Source organism: Oxyura jamaicensis, chromosome 3 (genome assembly GCF_011077185.1).
Source record: "Oxyura jamaicensis isolate SHBP4307 breed ruddy duck chromosome 3, BPBGC_Ojam_1.0, whole genome shotgun sequence".
NCBI lineage: Eukaryota > Metazoa > Chordata > Aves > Anseriformes > Anatidae > Oxyura > Oxyura jamaicensis.
Window position 1 is genome coordinate 25,262,179 of NC_048895.1, and position 19,302 is coordinate 25,281,480.

General features: G+C 44.3%; 1 protein-coding gene across 6 annotated transcripts in view; it reads left to right on the plus strand.

The window, feature by feature from the left end:
• The first annotated feature begins 732 nt into the window (after positions 1-732).
• Positions 733-19,302, plus strand: part of RSPH9 (radial spoke head component 9) — a 54,039-nt gene continuing 35,469 nt past the window's right edge. For all 6 annotated transcript variants that reach the window (XM_035321742.1, XM_035321743.1, XM_035321741.1 and 3 more), the window contains exons 1-4: positions 733-982; positions 1,144-1,306; positions 2,602-2,731; positions 3,321-3,467. In XM_035321742.1, coding sequence (XP_035177633.1) covers positions 756-982; positions 1,144-1,306; positions 2,602-2,731; positions 3,321-3,467 — 667 coding nt within the window. In that variant the 5' untranslated portion in view covers positions 733-755. The remainder of the gene's footprint in view (positions 983-1,143; positions 1,307-2,601; positions 2,732-3,320; positions 3,468-19,302) is intronic.

Here is a 19,302-nt window from a genome sequence, read left to right on the forward strand (position 1 = left end):
ATGGATTTAAATATATGTGCATATACATATATCTATGTAGTGTACATATAAAGATTTAAACTTCCTTAAGACATCAAACACAACTTTTATTTGTCTCAGCAGCTGGATGACCTCATTATTTATTTACTGACATTTGTATTAGGCTGGTCTGCACGATTTTTAGGGCAGGAGCTATTTCACAAATGTCTGTCTGTGTGTGATTCAGCAAAACAGGCCCCACACAGTGATCCGAATACAGTATTTATAAAAAATAAAAAAGCCATCTATTTCTGGATGTAAATGAGATAGATAGCAAGGTCAGTAAAATGACACCGTGCAATGGGATTCTGAGGTAATTTTTGATGCTGGCTATGTAAGACATGAGGAAAATGGAGCTGTTGGTGGTATCCCAGCCAAGGTGTCCTTCAGCTTTTTGTCCTTCACCTTTGCCTTTAGCCCTCTGACAAACACTGATGGACGACACGGGGGAGTCCCACGGGGGACTGCAAGCTTAACACACCGCTCGCCAGCGCGCCCGGGGCTCAGCGATCGGGTCAGGGTTACACGGGCCTGACACACCAGCCCTGCCCGCGCACATCCCTCCCTCAGCCCAGCGGGGCCGGCCGCCATTTTCCTCCCGGGGCCGCCGCGCCGTTGCCATGGCAGCCGTTGCCGAGGCGCCGCCATGCCGCCCGCTCGGGGCCGTTCCCCCGGCGGCGCTACGGCGTGGCGGGCGGCCCAAGCCACGGTTGCCCGGCGACGGCGACGCGGCGGCCATGGAGGCGGCGGGGCTGCCCGCCGCGCTGGAGCTGGCGGCCGGCGGCGGCGCGGGGCTGAGCCCGGAGAAGCGGGCGGCGCTGGGGGCTTCGCTGCCGCTGCTGCGGCGAGACTACCGCTTCGAGGCGGTCTGGTTCTGGGGCTGCGTCCAGGGCGTGCGCGGCGCCTACTACATCGCCCAGGGGCTGGGCGCAGACCGCGCCGCGCCGCGCAGCCGCCTCTACAGGTGCCCGGGGACGGGGAGAGGGAGCGGGACGGGCGTCCCCACCCCAAAGAACGGTGTGGGGGAGCTTAGGGGAAGGCGTCTGGAGAGGGCCCCGAGGGATCAGGGCGCCGAGCCCGGCGCTTGGCGGGGCTGGGGACTGTTGTCGCGCTTGTCGCCGACAGCTTGAACTGCGTGGATTGGAGCCTGCTGACGCCGGTGACCAAGGAGGTGGAGGCGCAGGCTGAGAAGCTGAAGGGCCGTTTCCAGGGGGATCCTTCTTTCCAGTATGAGCACGCCGAGGTAAACGCGGAAGATGCCGAAAGATTGCTTGAAGACGGTAAGGAGGTAAATACGACAAAACACTTTCAAACTGGTTTTGCTACAGTCATACCCCTCACACCGAGCAGCCTTGTTTGTAGTAGGCAGCTGATGTGTCACAGGAACAGCCTGGTTCCTACTCGTTTAATCACAGAATGGGTTGGGTTGGAAGGGATCTTATAGATCACCTGGTTCCAACCCCCTGCCATGGGCAGGGCCACCTCCCACCAGACCAGGTTGCCCAAAGCCCCATCCAGCCTGGCCTTGAACACCTCCAGGGATGGGGCATCCACAGCTTCTCTGGGCAGCCTGTGCCAGTGCCCCACCACCCTCTGTGTGAAGAATTTCCATCCAAATATTCTGTCCAAACATCCAATTTAAATCTGCCCTCTTTTAGTTAAAGCCCTTATCTCTTGTCCTATCACTACACTCCCTGACCAAGAGTCCCTCCCCAGATTTCCTGAAGGCCCCTTTTAGGTACTGGAAAGCCGCTGTAAGCTCTCCCCGGAGCCTTCTCTTCGCCCGGCTGAACAACCCCAACTCCCTCAGCCTGTCTTCATATAATTGGAACATTCATAATAATTCTGATAATTGGCATGTGTCCCAGCTGCTCCAAGCAAAATTTCCCACTTGGGGCACCTCTTTCTTTAGAACCAGCATGCTTTTACCTGGACACTACTGACTGATGCCCGAAAAGTTATGGAAGCAAGAATGGGAGTATCTCTTATCTGTATCTCCTACTTTACATCTGTTTAGAAAGGCTGTTTCTATGGTTTGTTCTCTTGTTCTTGGAGTATTACCCATAGGTAATGTTCCTTCCAAAATGCATGACTTCAAGAATCTCCCTGTTCACAGCAGGTGGAATATACCCGCCTTTCTGTTCTCTGTCACTGCGTAGAAACAGCTTCTTGATTGAACTCTTACTTCAATTATTCCTGGACTTAGATATGGCTCAGAAATATCTTTTCTCCTTTATGCTTTATTATGTGCAATTGGTACAGATCCTCACTGCAGTGTCTGAAGCTCTAGACGGGAACTGCAGGTATCTTTCTAAACAGAATAGTCACAAGTAGCTTAATTGAGAGGGAGGAAATGGTTGAATCAAGGGAGGGACAGGTAATTCTCTTGGGAGTCTAGACTCTCTGCTCGTAGCCATGTTTTCTGTCATATCTTATGAGAAGAACGGCTGATTTGTGATCATCCTTGGGTAGCCATTGGGCACCAAGACGAGTTGGTTGTGGTTTCTATTGTCACACTGAGTTTATTTTCAGAAACAACAAGAAGGAAAGCCCTGCCTTTAAAATTTGCCTCTTTTTTAAAAGCCTGTGATCAAGGAGGAGGACCGCCTCATAGCTACGATAGACCAGATAGACAGAGCAGTTGGTATCATTCCCCGAGGTGCATTTGTGAAGACTCCTCTTGGGTCTGTGCATGAAAACAGAAACTTTGAAGGTAAATTTTCATTGTCTTTATCAGAATCAACTGTACTTTGATCATAAATGCTGTAAATGAAGATGACTTTCTCTCTCTAGCTGATGCTTTGATTTCAGGTTTATTTTTGACCTCAGTAAGATGAACAGGGGGGAGACAATCCAGTGCCGCTCCTGCAATTCTGATTCACACCACAGAGCTGTGAATATAATCACTAATGTTCAGGTGCAAAATTCAACTCTGGGAGGTGGGAGGAGAATCTCTGAGTCATTAAACCTGCAGTTTCATTTGTCTGTGTATGGTTTATGCCAGTGTTTAGCCATTGCAGCTGCAGTGAATTCATCATCTGCATATAGTATGTAACCAAATGGGCAGAGAGTTGGTCTTGCCTTAGTGCCCATTGCATATCTGGGACTGCATTTAGCATCATCCACCATGCATCAGGAGTACTGCCACCCACTTGTGGCAAGTCTGTTGACTTTCATGGAGTCCATTGGAGAAAGACTGTGATTCTGTCCTGTGGGCATTAGAGAAACAACGTGACTTGTCTGTGATACTATGTGCGTTAACCCAACTCACTGTATTAACGGTCAGGAATGGCTATTTGCAGGTCTTTCTTTGACGGAGGCAAAAAAAATGAGTTCCTATTTCCATTTTACGGAGCCTGTTAATCTGAAGAATAAAACCCTGCTGGAAAAGGCTAACTGGGACCCATCCATTGACTTTCTGGACTCTCTGGAGCATGATATCCCACAAGGTAAAAACAGCAGAGTCAAGAGATGCAATGAAAGGGAAGGCAGTTTGCATAGCCTGGAAAACGCTGAAGAGACAAGGCATGGGTTACAGTGGAGTTAGTATGCTTAGGGGAACTCCCTGCTATCCTGTAAACATTATTCTTTACTAAACGTTGTACTTAATTCCTTTTTTTTTTTAAGCAATTATAAACACTTAAAAAGATAAGTGTACCAGGGCTGTTGCATCCTTACAAAAGGTCTTCTGACCACACCACCACTTCCCCCCTCTCAGCCTCAGTGCTGTATTCCCTCCTGACTTCTGTAAAGCCTGTGAGAGCTGGTGACCCTATGGGGGGAGAAAAATTCCCTGTCACTGGCAGAGTTACGTGGTTTGAAGTATTTCACACCTTCCATCCCACCCAGTGATGCTTTTCTTTGCCTAAATGGGCTCTCATTAACACTAAACTGATATCCTTGAGAAGCTGGGTTGAAACTTTCTTTTGATAAACTGTTAGAAATACCGTAGTGTGGAATAATCTGTCCTCTAACAGGATTATGCACTGCAGAAGGAGAAAGGAAGATGTGCATACTAGAATGTATCTTATGTTCCCATCTCTACTGTTCTTCTGGGCAACTGTTAATAAATACATTGGACCTCATCCAGGGATTCCTCTGGTGAGGTATTTCTCTAAAGAGATGTTACCAGTTTGGATTTATGTTGCTGTTTTGCTTCTGGAGCTCTGAACAGGGATTTAGTTTCTCATTCAGAGAGAGTAAATCATTATATCTACCACCTGGTCTGCAGCTGCATTCCTTGTTGCTGTGCTACATTTTGAAGTACGTAGAATTCTACAGAACTGCTTTACGTCTGTAAACTTGGAATGACTTTTTTTTTTCTTTTTTTTTTCTTTTTTTTTTTTTTCCCCCTAAAAAACACTGCTTTTTGCTGATATGGTGCGTTTTTGGGTTGGGCCAAACACTTCCACATCCTGCTGTCTAGAAAAGTTTTTATAGTCACAATCAGACTTTACGTTTGCTATTTTATTTCTGTCCTGGAGTAGCAGGATAGGATAGTAGCTGTCCTGTGCCAGACAGAATTGGCTGTAAGAACTGGAATATATGTACATATATATATTTGCCCAATCTTACCTTTGCCAAAAGAGAATGGAGAATGAAACTAGTGAGCTCTGTCCTGAATTCTGAAAATTCTTGACTCTTCAGAGTATAAACAGCACTAAAATCAAAACTGTCCAACTTACTGGTAGTGTCCTTGCTGCAGTCACTTTTCAGAAATGTAGTCTGGACATACTGCGAGTTTTTACACACATTGGCTCATTGAGTTGCTCATTTAGACTCAAAAAGGAGTATTGCAAGTGGGGTTAGCTCCTAGATGCTTCCTAAGAAAATCTTAGTTGCAGTTTCATATGGCAGTTAAGGCATTGCTGCTACTTAGATTTTTTTCCCCTCTCATTTTCTAGGGATTCTGATAGGGAGACTCTTTAGTTTTGTGAGACCTGCAGGCACAAAGCCACTGCAGCAGGAGATGCATCTGCAGTGCTTTATGTGTTTCCACTGGGAAACTGGCACCAAGGGATAAGAGCCTGAGGGCTAGATTGCATCTCAGAGCTGGTTTTGGCCAGCTTCATTGTGATGGGGAATGGCAGCTTCTAAGGATTAGAGACCTCATCCTGCAGTTTCCCATCTAGTTCAAGGGTCCAAACAACTGGCAGGTTGTGCGGTGTATTAGACACGAAGGTGGAGGTTTTGTGGAAGTCTTTAAATCAAATGTGACTTGTAGCTCTATTTTACCCAGTGGCAGATAGGAAGTGGGACTCAGACGTGACACCACCATGTTTGTCTTCCTGTGGCAACCTGAGGTTTGTATAAGTTTGAACCTTTGCCCTCTTTCCAGGAGGCTGTGGCTCGTAATGCAGTTCTCAGTCTCCTCAGAAAACTTACCTATTAAAGACTACCTGAGTTCAAGTGTAGTTGAGTGCTTCTTAATGGAAGAGTAGAAGATTCATCATGGTGCCTGCGCAGCTCTGGCTGTATTGTTCTGCTCTTTCTTGGACTGAACCTGGGGATTGATGAGATGAGCTTGTCAGGCTAAGGAAGTAAGACAGGAACTGATTAAAGGATCAGCAAAGCATGCACCCTCTCTAATTGCACTCTATCATATGCAGATAGGAGCTCTGACATGAAAGAAAGATCAACCCACCTCTTTAGCAAGTGTTCAGGTTGTCTAACATACTGGTTGCTTGTGAAAATGTGGGGAGGAAAAAAAAAAAAAGGGAAGAGGGGACAGACACAAGCTTTGCGTTGATTTTATCAGCTCTGCTGAAGTGTCTCATTCTTGGTTGCAAAGCTTTTGAACTCTGGTTCTTGGATCACTTTCTTTCAACTCTGCCAGTACATGTTAGTCCTGATCGAGAGCAGACAATGCTTTTTCTATTTCTTGACATGTTGTTCACAGTTCTGGCAAATCCCCACATTTTGACCTGAAGCTTTTCCTGTCTTTCCTGGCTAGCTCCTTTCTTGAACAGTTGTTATCAGAGCCGAAGCAGGAATTTCCAAACCTACTGCATTCAGAATACACTGTGACCGAAGCAGAGGATTGTTTTTGCCCTCAGGAAATAAATAAAAAGTGGAGCAGTGGGTGAGCGACATCTCAGTGATGCTCACAGCCTGAATTGGCTAGAATTTCCCTAATATCTTAAAAGACCTAAGGAACAGGACTGAGGGAGGAAAGGCTGTTTCTTTATTATTATTATTATTATTCCATGTCTAAATGTAACAACTCTGTTGGAATAGTTTGCTTTATTAATTGGAGACTGAGCATCTGTGATGGTTATCAAGAGGGTAACTGTCAGAAAGCGGCATGTCATTATAGGAGAACAGAGGTGTCTTACAGAATGGAAGGCTGGAGGCAGAGAGAAGATTTTATTTGACAGCTGAGAGGTGGGAAGAAAGGAAGCTAAAACCAGGTTGAAAAAAGGATGCAATGTTAAAAGTAGAGAGTTTAGTGCACGACTACAACAACTGGAGTTTTATAACGAAACTGTCTGCCACCCTTATCTTTACCAGTGATATCTGTGGTGATTGCAGGTTCCAGATTCTGCTTGTGTGTCTATCTTTGTGGTTATCTGTATACTTTAAGAGTTCAGAATATGTTGGTGCTCCTCCCCTGATCACCCTGTGAGTCTGTCTGCTTTTTCTTGGGATCTCAGCTCCCAGAGGCAAGTGACTGTGTGACTTTTTATAAAAAACAAAACCTTTTTTTTGTGATTGGAGAGAAAAGTGGGAGAAATGTGAATACTATTGTCTCGTAAACAAATTCAGTCTGCTTACCCCCTTTAAGATCTCCAGCTCTGAGCAAAACTCATGAATTTGAGTGGCCTGACTCATGATTTTTGAACATGGATGGGTTGTGATACTGATCTTCTTGTCACCACAGTATCAGATCATGCAATGCTTCTTTCTGATCCAAATGGCCAGCTGGCCAAAACGTTGCGTGCTGAGATCTGTAGGTTTTGCTGGCCATATGTCTGCATTAAAGATAAGCTTGTTTGCTCTAGTCTAAGCAGACAATCTGCTCAAATTTATGCACAATTAGATGTAGCCTTTGAGCTGCTGGCAGATTGCCAGTGTCGTCCTTTCTGTTGCATGGAGTTCGGCACCATGGGCAATAGCATTTCAGAGCTGTGGCAGTTTTACATGTGCTTGTAGGTAATAAAATAGCAAAGCAAACAGCAGTAATTCCTAGCATGCCTATAGCGTTTTCACCTGACCTAATGTTGTGTACATATGAAACAACAGTCACTTGTCACGCACTGACATGACGGGGAAAGTGGAAATGGAGAATGAAGGATGAATTTACTGTGACCATAGTACCAGGTTAGGCAGTGCTACATTCTGCAAGGATGAAGGAAAAGGATGGGAGAAAGCCTAGGGTACTAGGATAGAATGGAAAGCTTGGGAGGAACTAAGATAGTAGATGGATAATTCAGTTCTTAGGCACTTTCAAACTACACTTCAGAAAAGCAGTAAGTTGACTTTGAAGGTTTGTTACAGATTACTGACTCAGATCACTTTGATATGGAGATAAGGGACACCAACAGGGCGCTGTTAAAAACCAATGCAGAAGGGGAGGTTTGTCAGAGGCAAAGGGAAAGAAAAATGTAGATAGGAAAAGATATGAGTAGAAACAGGATTTCCATGAGAAGAGTTTAGTCAAAAGTCATGGCTTCCAGTCAAGAAATGGCAACTTTTGGCTCAAAGCCTACTGGAGTTTGTTGATGTCATAAGAGCAAGAATTAGAATTAAAAATCAATATAAAAGGAAATGCAGAAAGTTGGGTACAATTAATGATCAATATAAATTGGAATTTATAATCAATAAAAAAAAGACAAAGGGAGACAATAACCTGGACTAATCCATTGCTGGCTAGTTTGACAACTGTAGGAAGGAATTTTTCAGGTATATTGACAGGAAAAGAAAGCATAGTAAGGGTACTGGAATCTGGCACTAAATGTTGATGGTAAAATGGCTGATAAGAATGTGGAAGGGCAGAAGTGCTCAATATTTTTTTTTCTGGTTTGTATTTGGAATGAAAATAAGAATATGGACTTGCATCAGATGAAGACAATAAAATACTCTTTCAGGCAGTTTTCAGACTATTTGCTAAGTGAGAGAAGGATTAGACAACCTTTACTGTGGGCCAAAAAATGAAAATGGCAGAACCAGATAAGTTGCTCCTGAATGCATTATCTCAGAAGACTTGTGACATACTTATGATGCTAACCTTTAATAAATCCCAGCATTGCAGAGATACTCCCCATAACTAATCTTGATTAGTAGATGTGATTCAGAAATCACTGAATGGGTGTGTTCCTGGAAGGGGTCAGAAGGGGTTTCAGCTGGGACTGGTGCCAGCGCTGATATTCTTCAGTGTATTTATATGTAGAAATGCAGGATTGGTGGAGAGACAGATAATGATAAAGGCAAGATGCCCACACAGATCTGGTAAACCAGGCTTACTTAAATAATGTACATTTTGGTGTAAGTGCAAAATCAAGCATACAAGAACAGGGAGCACGAGTGAGACTGAGAAGTGTATTCTGGAAGCTGTGGCTCTGAGAGGAAATCCAGGCACAACCCACTAAACACAAGCTCTCAGTCTGATGTTGAGACTTAAAAAGGCTAATATGATCTGTAGATGTATAAACAAGGGCGTAGCAAATAGGAACTGGGAGGTGACTTTACTTTTGCTATACTACTGGTGGGATCAGGGCTGTATTACTGCACATTGCAAAACTAGAGAAGTTGCAGAAAAGAGCCACAGAATGATTCAAGGGCTGGTGAGAGACATAAACAGTTCAATCTGTTTATCTTGCAGAAAAGAACACGAGAATGACTGTATTACCCTGTGTAAATACTCCATGGAGTTTAAGTATTGGGTACTGAAGGTCTATTTAGTATAGCAGAGAAAACCATAACAGGAACCAGCATCTGGAAATTACAGCTAGAAAAACCGAAAGGAAAAATTAGGTAGAAATCTTAAGAGTGAAATGATTACCTGCTAGCAAGGACAATGGATGAGTGTGTTTCTTGGTATCTTAGCATCATGCTGGATGTCATTCTGGGGGATGTGTCCTAGCCAAATGGAAACACAAACTGCGAGTCCTAGATGTGAGTAATTGAGTTCAATTTAATAGCCAGTGGTATGTGAGAGTCCAGAACAGATGGTACACCTTCTTCCTGGTACACCTTGGTAAATTTGGTGGCAGCTATGGAGAATGATGTTTGGCTTCTTCATTGCCAGTGACAATGATAGAAAGGTGACAGCGGGTTCCTGAGACAGGGACTCTAAACGCAGGACTCTCAATACAGCTGGCTTTAAATCCTGAGGTATAACACATGAGGGCTTAAAAGAGCATTGAGAAGACTCCTGACTTATTACTGTCCATCATGGAGTGTGATCTGAAGAGCTGAGATTTCCTCAGGTGTAGTTGCTGACTAACACAAGGAGAGTTTTTATAGCACTGATCTAAAGGGGCATACAGTGTTGGGGGATAATAGTGAGCCATGTCCACATGCTGCTTCCAGATTCAGCTAGAGGAGGCGTAGAACTGTCTAGACAGAATATTATTTTATCTCTTCACCCAAAAGTGCAGTGTTTTGGGAGTGTTCCTTATACAGCATTACAGACAGGGGTTTGTGGCTATTTCCTTGACTTTGGGCACTAGCCTTTCTTTAAACTTCCTGAACAGTAGCGTGGGTTAGAACGCTAACCTCCTGTCCTCTGAGCTTCATTAGCACACTCCTTATCGGTTTAGCAAAACCTTGTGCTTAATGGGGCCTCGAAGATGAAGAGGTTGCATTTTTAAGCAAGAGAGTTTCCTGTGGCCACTCTCAAGGGCCAGTTTGGTAGCCTCATCTTGGCTGCCCCAAAAGCCCAGGTGCTGGGAGGAAGAGGCCCAGGAGACATGAACCTGCTTTATTTCCATGCATTAACACAGCTAATTAACTCCCTTTTGGACTGTCCCCCCTCCCCCCAGCGATTAATCCTCTATCAGCCTCCAGTCTCCAGCCATTCGAAGAGTCTGTGTCTGCAGAGGTATTTACAACCCCAGCTAGCCAGCAGAGAGCAAGTCGGGCTGTTATCAGGGCTCTAAGACAAATGGCTGCCTATCTCCCCAGTGGCCTTGCAAAATCCAGCGAAGTGCTAGGCTGTGCTGGCCACCTACTTTCACCCAGCCTCCCTTCTCCGCTAACATTTCACAGATGTGACCTGAGCCCTCCCCTTTCATTGCTTAACAATAAGCAGCACCTCCCCAGCTCTGTGAAAGCTGAGAGCAAGAGCACTTTACTTCTTAGCCTGCCAAGAGCCACACGGGGACAAGGCTTTTCAAGCTGTCTCACTGAAATCCAAACTAAAAGACCCATAATGAATGAGAGGGCAGTGCTGCGTGTTAGCAAGGAAAAAAAGAGGTAGCCAAAATGTAAACCAAAATACCTCTTGTGGCTCATAGCTATCCTCATTCCTGTTTAGGAGACATAATCCTTAGACTCAGTGAATCTGCGAAACTGAGCAATGGTATCCCTTGGAGTTACCTGACATTTAAACAAGTGGTTTCAGCAACCAAGCTTTATAACATGGTGGTACGCACGGAGTACAACAGATGTCCGTGGATCAGAACAGCTGGTGGCTTTCGGGTGTGGGAATTGAACAGAATAGCTGGCTTAGTGGGTTATTAGTTAAATTGTGTTTCTTATCTGGTACCTGATTTTCTCTGTTGAAACTGAAGTCAGCAATCCCTAGAAATAATTCTAGGGTGGCTGTAGCTGCTGCCTTCCAGCAGGGTGCACTATGGTGCCAGCATTGTCCGCGTTGAGCACAGAAAAGGAGACGACAGAAAAGTAAAATAAGAAAGAAAAGCACCAAGAAGATCAGATTGAGAAGGTAAAGCCTGAGTTCCCAGGCTGTGTGTGGTGTATTGACATGCTGAACGGTAGGTAAGGAGAGGAAGAGATCCAGTCCCTTCCAGGCTTAGACAATTTCTGGAATGGTCACTGGACTTAAAAGCTTTTTCAGCATCCCTAGTGACCAGAGGCACGCAATGGATGTACACAAACACATAAGCGTGTTTCCTACTTCCTTCAGAAGTAGAGACACTCTTCATTTTTGCTAGTGATGTTGGACTAGGAAACCTTTAGAAGCCAGAGGCTTTAGAGGTCATCTTTTAGAGGCCTTTAGAAGCCACTCTTAGAGTGCCCCAAGAAAGTTCCCTGGGAACAATGCAAGACACTGTCCCTCCTACAGGTGTGGTGCTGCTAGCTTAGGAGTTCAGTATCGGACTGAAACCTCCTCCGTGGCAGCACAGCAGGAGGACTCCAGAGCCAGCTAGAGAGCCAACTTTTGACTGGCTGTCCATGATCTGCCTTGATTTCTGGAAAGGAGTCTGTTTTCCTTTGGCTTTGTGTCTGCGGGTAATAAAAGAGTGCATTCACTACTTTTGGGTCCTAGGTCTGTATCACCTCAGGGGTCTTGTTTTGTCAGACGCCTTGGGTGAGTTTATACTGGATCAGGGCTGCCCATCAACAGAGAGCTGTGGTGGGGTCTTTCACCCTCCTGACTGCTGCAGTGAAATAATGAGGACAGAAGCACTGTCTTCATAGCAACTTTCCAGGGATTGTGTTTAAGATTTGTGCCTCCTCAGTAAAGGAAAACATTGCCCACCCTGTTTCTATTTCAGTTCTTGGTTCACTGGATGTGAGAAGGAGATGAACTTCTTGCTGAACTGATGGGGAAATGCTGGTAAAGCCTCAGAACCAGAAGTTGTAGTTTTATCAGTGTCAGCCTTGAACTAAACCCTTTATTCTGGGGAATGATGAAAAATTACTCGAAGAGGAAATCCCAGGGCAGTCTGCCTGTTACTGGAAGTCAGAATGAGCCCTAAGCAGGTCAGCATTTGCTTGGAGTGATCTATTTCTGAAGGGACTCCTCGTAAGAAGTGGTGGTTCCTGCCTGTGCGGCAGCTGGCATTGGTGCCAGCTCTTTGCACGTGGCTTTCCTCTCTTTGCTGCTCCTTTGGCTGTAGAACTTTTGCAGAGAGGGAGTCAACAGGTATTGTCTGGTTTTGCTATACACAAATATTGTGTGGATTAAAATTCTGCATGCTGAAGGGGTGTGTGGCCATGCATAGAGGGAAAAGGTCGAGGGATGGTTGATCTCTGGGTATATTTGTACAGCAGTTGTGGTGTGCATAGGTTTCTGGGCTATTCCAGGTACTAGAAGATGCTTAGCCATCTTTAGTGTTTGGAATTAGCTTTAATATCACCACAGCTGTACTGTGCTGCGTGGGCATGCTCTGAGTGACAGTATTCATAGCAACTGGTAAACTCTTCAGGTAATTTGGGCCAGAATTTGTATCTAGCCTAGTATGAAAACATCCACTGTTCATGATCTGTGCCGTGCCATCTGTTCTTCATCCTAAGGCCTTTTAACTAGTCATGCTAACTTGATGAGGAGGTGAGAAGTACACCTTGGGGACTGACAGCGTCTGTAGCCTTGCCCCTCCTGCAGGAGAGTGAATTGGACGTGCTCTAAGCATTCAGTGGGTTTTGAATCCCAGCATTGACTGCTTTGTGCTCTCTCAGAATTCAGAGATCAATGTGAGGTTCTTTGCTCATAATCCAGCCCCTGTTCATCATTATCACCTCCTCAAAGTGGCCAGTGCTTTGTTATCAGGAGAGGCAAAATCTTACAAGGTGGCCATAATCTCCTCTGAGAGTCAGACAGATATTCTCCCTCGGGTAAGAAAGTGACAGTGACCGAAAGCTCTAGGGGGAAGATGGCTAGAACAAAGCTGTCCATTGCATCCTTTCATCAAACTGTTAATCTTTCTTTCAAAGACATCACATTTGTTTGGTGACAAAAGCCCCAAAGAAGCTGAACTGAGGCTGAAATCCTGTAGCAAGATTTAGAGGAAGCGTCTTTCATTCAGAGCGGGGAGGAGCGAGAGACTCCTTCTTTTTCTTCCTACTAACCAATGGGCTCACAGAAGTCCACGAAGGTGACGGATTAATGCAGGGGCTCCCCAGGTAGATGCTACGTGACTCCTGGCACGCTCCAAAAACGTTTCCACAGCGACCAGCTGAACAAGAAATATGGAGTGTGACGGGATCCAGCATAAACCTGTGCTTTGGAAGGAGGGTCTTTTGCTGCTCTGAGAGATTTCTAAATTTACTACAGAGGACCCAAGATACAACGATCCATATTTTTGTTGTCATTATCCAAACAGAAGGGATTTGAATTAGTTTTTCCCACTGCTTAGAAGTTTTGATTGTATATTGTCTTGCTGTTTCCTCTAGTGCACAGCACCATTCCAAATCCTTGTTCTGGATGCTTTCTGTGCCAAGACTGCATCTTTTTCTTAACAAAACAGCAATGACAAAAAAATAAGAAATTAGCTGGTGGGAGAAAGGATTCTAGTGCTATTGTCACGTGGATTTAGGACTAACAGGCAACATAACTGGGCTAAAAGGGAGGCTGTAATTAGATGTGCATTACTCCTGTGCTAGCTTTTTCACTGCTTCCCATCCTCTGCTGCTCATTTATGTCTGTGTATTGTCCCTTCTTTTGTATCAACATTGCTGGCTGTGCAGCCAGATTCCAGCTGGAAAAATAACTTTATTTTTGACTAGACTATTTTTCAACCAGATCGTTTCCCTGACCTCGTTCAGTGAGCAGTAAATAAAACACTTTTGCAGTCTTTATGATGGAGGAATGATGAGGGCGGGAATAAAGGTTTGAGGGCAGAGGCTGCTTCAACTGAATTAAAAAGCACTGATGTCAGATGTCTACGTATGGCCTGAATTTCACCTGAATATTGTGAATGTGGGACAAAGCTGCAGTCCCAGAATCTTCGTTGTCAGCAGGAAGCCTCTGAAGTAAGAGTGTTTTACTTTGAGGTTTGGGCATGGTTTTATTTGTGTGTCAAAGATGTGGCAGGCATTAGGACCATGCAAGAGCCTCCTGGCAGCATCTGACTGTTTGTAAGCTCCACTTTCCTGGCTCTGGTGGCTTTTTAAAATAGTAGTGAACCTGCAACCAGTCTGTGTTTCTATTTAATTGTTATTAAATAGTTACATGGGGAATTGGAAATATTGACAGCAGTGTTAACATATGGGGTGCAGGTGGTGTGTCAAGCAAATGAAAGAAATTTAGTTTGCAGCCAGTTAGCGGCATGAAGCATTGAGCCCCACATAGTGTTTGGATGTGTCCTTATGGCTGTTAGGCTGTGTGTGAAACGGCCGTGTGGTGAAATTTGTTGAGAGCCAGAGCAAAGTGACCTTTCCTTACAGCTGCTCTGCTTTGCAATTGGTCTTTGTTCCCTGCAGACACTGAGTTAGAAGTAGGAAGCTCTCCCCAGCGTAGGATTTTCTGTTGGAGGGAAACGGAAGTTAAATCCCACGGGTGTAGTGGAGCGGTGTCAGAACTAAGTGCCTGGGGTCACACAGCCAAGCAGAAGCTGCTTTTGCAAAGGGAAATGGTTATGTTCGCCTTCTCTAGGTGTTAATATTTGTGCTGTAACTCAGTACTTTCACTCTGGATTGACTGCAGAAAGACACATTACAACCTGCCTTTGCAGCAGCATATTGTTATTGGTAAGCGCAACCACGGCGTAGCTGCTTTTCCCTCAAGGCATTTCCTTCTTTGAAGAGGAATTGATAATGTCACTTTTATGACCCTGTGTGAGCTTTTGCGACACGCAGTCTCTGTGTCAGGCTGTCTAGCTTTTAAAGCTGTTTCTTCTCAAGCTTGCTCTGAAATTAGGCATTGCTGAATCACCTCCAAAGCAGCAATGTTATGAGAGGTCATACTGAAAGTGGACCAGTTACGGCAGGAAACTTCTCCTGCAAACAGCCCTCTTAAAAGGCTTTTGTTTAAAAGCTAATGTTTCAGAATTACAAGATTCAGCCCATGGCCGAGACAGACGCAGGGGATGAGACAGGGATTCCTATTGGCGACTGCAAAGGAAGAAGAAGCTGAGAAGAAGGAGGTTGACTTTTGAAATTCAGCCCTGGTGTCCTGGCAGCTGTTGAAGGGCCATAAAAAAGGCAGCGGTTTAACACTGGGTGAGCATCAGGGGCTTCAAAGTGCTTTCTTGTTTGGAAAGTTGTAAGGAACTCCTCAGAATTCCTGCCTGGGTTTGGAGGGGTGGAGGCTGCAGCCTGCTCCAAAGGGGGAATAGGAAGCTCCAGATCTTCATCCAGCGGATATTTTTCCCATGCTCTTTCCTCCCACACAGCAGCTCCCTCCCTTCCCTTCTGGAGCAGCAACAGTTGGCTTCCCTAGGTTTGCTGGGTGCAGCTTAAGAACTATCTTGCTTGTTTAAAAATATGTATTTTGAAGAACAGAAACCTTACCACAGCACTGTTGCCATGAAAAATCTCTAGCATGAGAGTTATGACCTCCATTTCCCTGCACCTCATCAAGCTTTGCACGATGAGTGAGTTAACTCTGCTGCTTGATTTAAGGATGATACAGGCTGCACCTCATGCTCAGATGCAACTTAAAAGCAGTATTTAACTCTAGGAAAGCCAGCTCTTACTTGCCATCTCCTAGTTATAGTTGTATTCCCTCCAATGTGAAAAATAATATATATATATATATATATTTTTTTTTTCCTAACTACTTCTATCCAGGAGTCTTGGTGTACCTTACAGACTGACGTTCTGAGCTTGCCAGTCACACATTAAGAGACACCTTGCCGGACAGGGGGTTAATGATGAGCACAGGGGTAATGATGAGCAACGTTAGAATGCATTTGAACCCTGCATCCTGCTACAGTATTTTTATATTAATACAGACCCACACCTACCCATATAATGATTTTACTCTGAGAACCATTTATAATAAAGGGAAGTTTATTTATTAAAAAAGATAAATGCAGCATCTAATTTTCATAATTCTCCTGAGCCCTTTTTATATTGTATTATTAAATATATTTCTAAAGCTTTCTCTTGAAGGAGAAAGAAGGAATGCTCATTTTAAGCTATTATTTTATTGCTGTTCATTTGCTACTGATTAAAATAGTTTGAGTGATTTATGACATTATTTAGAGCTCCTGCAAGAAAGGTGGGGCTTAAAAAAAACATCATGTTGTTTGAAGATTGTAAGATTTGAGCTTTGATGGAAGACAATGTGGTTGTCTTGGATCTTTCAAGGAGAACAATTCCATGTCTCTTAAATTCAAATATTAACTTTGTTTTCTGCACCATTTCCTTGAATGTAGCTAACATGGTGAGGTATGGAAAAAATCAGTACTGAGATACTGGATTCTAATTCAACTAACCTTTAACAGAAAGGACCAAAGCAAGCAGGCAAGTTCCAGAACTTGATTGTGATGTCTTCTGAGAAGGCAGACACCAGCATTGTGTATCAAATACAGTTTCTGAATGGGTTTTGTGCATTGCAGGAGTACAGTCTGGAAAAGTATACTGAATAAATCCAGCTATCAAAGATTATTAGAGAAATGTTCCCAGTGATTTGGTTAGTAAAAGATGGAAGGTGGCACTGCTGCTGTCATTTGGTTCTGCACAATAAATAGCAGCTCCGTGACTGGTCACTATCACGGCTGAAAACAGGACCTCAGTGAAGATGGCATTATAGTTTCAGGCAGTTACTTATCATTCATCCTGTTCTCAACCTCTGTATGTTGTGATGGTCCAGCTGGGATTTAAGTACCCTGCCTGTTTTGTTCAGGTCCTCATTTCACAAGTAGCCTTATGCAGCATCAGCAAAACTTTATTGTCCCTATTTGCATAGAAGTAGATGCAGAATCAAGGATCAGAGAAGGGCTGGGAAGTATAATAACGTAATATTCCTCAAAGGTCTTGCATTTATGAAATGACACGTTTGAGCCCTTTGAGAGTTTGCAGCTTGGACTGATGATAGGAAAATGAAGCAGTTGCCCATCACAACCTTCAGAGATCTAGCCTAAAAGTCTGTCCATTTCTGCCAGGTCTGAAAGTGCATGGGAAGTTCCTTTGATCAGTAAACTGCTGATAAATACAGAGATTGATAAGCCTGTGTGACACTGGGTAAATGTTCTGAGGGGACCACGGATCCACGTACTTTATTTCCCCAGAACAAAGATATGGGGATTTAATCAAGCAGAACTTGATTTACTCTACCTTCTCTGTGAATTTGCCCAACAAAAAAGACTGAATACAAACATAGTACCTGAGAACATTAGTATCCCTTATCATGCTCTGGGCATTTGTTTTTATTCTTTGACTACAGATAGTTTGGGGCTGAGAGTTCATCTGTGTACATGAACACGAATGTATGCGTATTTACATACACACATACAAGCTATCACATATACACAAGGTGCTGGATGCTTCTAGTATGTTGGGAGGCATTAGCAAAGTAGATAATCCCTAAGGGCTTTCACCACCCAGCAAGGCAAGACACAATCCTGTCCTTGACAGACTTGCTTTTCAGAGGACTGGTCCAAAATCAGACAATGGGAGTTCTTCATTCCATTATTTTCTTGTCAGAGAAACTCTTCGAAAAGTTTACAATCCTCCCTGCAAATCACTGTGTAAAGCTGCAGCAAAACCCACCAGTCTCCGAATGAAAGGCTTGCAGATCATTTCTGCAGCTTGAAGCTGCAAAAACCCTGAACCAAAAGAAAAGTCAGTTCAGTGTTCAGTGTAGAAATGGAAGTTATTTGTCACGATTACAGTCAGACCTATTTGCTTGCCAGTTGTTGTCCAACACCCTCATGCATAGACTAGCTACAACCACTAGCAAATGCTGAAAACTTTAGAAGCAAAGTTCATAAAGCAATTTGAAAACTTGTGCTTTGACAGCAGATGTCTTTAGCCTCAGTCACTGGATGACTTGCCTTGTAGCGGTGTTCCTCAGCTAGGCTTCCATGCTATCCAAGTAGTTTCTCAAGAACATGTGGATTTTGTAGATTCATTCAGTCACAATTTGTAATCCCTGTGCCTGAACCATGATGTGTGTGTTTACCCCGGCTATGACAAAGATTCAGTTGTTTGTTTCCCTACGTGTGGCACTGGAGAGGCTGCGTGGGAGACTTGAGATTGCCTTGTATGGGAAACCACTGCTTATGGAGACACTAGCTCATGATTTAACTAGGACCCGCACAAGAATCCCTGCACAATGCAAGGAAGGTGCAGAGATGGCATACCTGTACTGATCCTGCTCTGTATTAGTGAGTGTTTTGCTTTACTGTCATTTCCAGATGTTTGTCTGTAGTGTAAACACAGAGCTGAGTGAGTCAGAAGCAAGCTCTTCATTGCAGAAATCTCCTCAGCCTTTAAAGACTGAATATCCTCTTTGTACTTCCATACAGCAGCCAGGGGCAGTTTGTCAGAAAGTTCAGTGACTGTCACAGAAGGTGAAGGGGTTCCTGTGGTTCATTTTGTTCCATGTTTGCACATAATCGAAGAGGGTACTTTAAAAGGGAACAGATCAAAGATGGACAGGAATTATGGTGTGCATATGATGATATAACCTACCTGTGCAACTTGCTACTGAAAGACAGGAGAAACAATCATGACCAACAAAGTTTTGAAAAGAACAGAAGTACAGAGGACAGAAAATAGCTGAGTGGCAGAACTCATGACACCTGGTTTTACAGGACTTTGAATCTTGTTATTCCTCTCTCATTCTGCAGCCACCATACATGTGTTTCCTTTCAACATTACTTCCCTCCTCACTCAAGAAATAAACTATTGTAGTTGGCCATCAGCTGGGGAAGAGACTTCACGTACTGGGAGGGTGCCAACACCAATTGCCCAGCTAGCTGTTGCCTTTTGGCTACCAGGCAAGCCAAACAGCCCACATGTGCTTTGTGCAGCTGCTGGGAGACCAGACACTTAGCTTCAGGAGTTGCGGTCAACCCCTGGACCCTGTCCTGTGGAGATCTGTTGTAGGAACTGGGGGTGTTTAAGCCATTCATCAGATGTGACTAAAATTGGCCAAGAACCAGAATTTACTGGGAGGGGGGGGACTGGCAGCTGACAGCAATCACAGAAGCCCTTCCTCAGGCTAACCATGACATGAGTAAGCATGAGTCACAGCACAAATTGATGAACCTAAAATTATCTACAAGGATGAATACAGTCTAACTGGCCCAACACATGATGGGCTTTCTGCTTACTCTGGAAATGGCAGTTTTTGGCTTTGGGTGCATGTAAGTTTACCACTTGACTCCAGGCCAGGAGTAGCCAGATAGCTCCGACTGTGAGTGGTACTTATTTTTCTTTTGATTTGGGTCTGCTGCTTTTGCTTTTAGATGGAGATTTAGCAAGAAC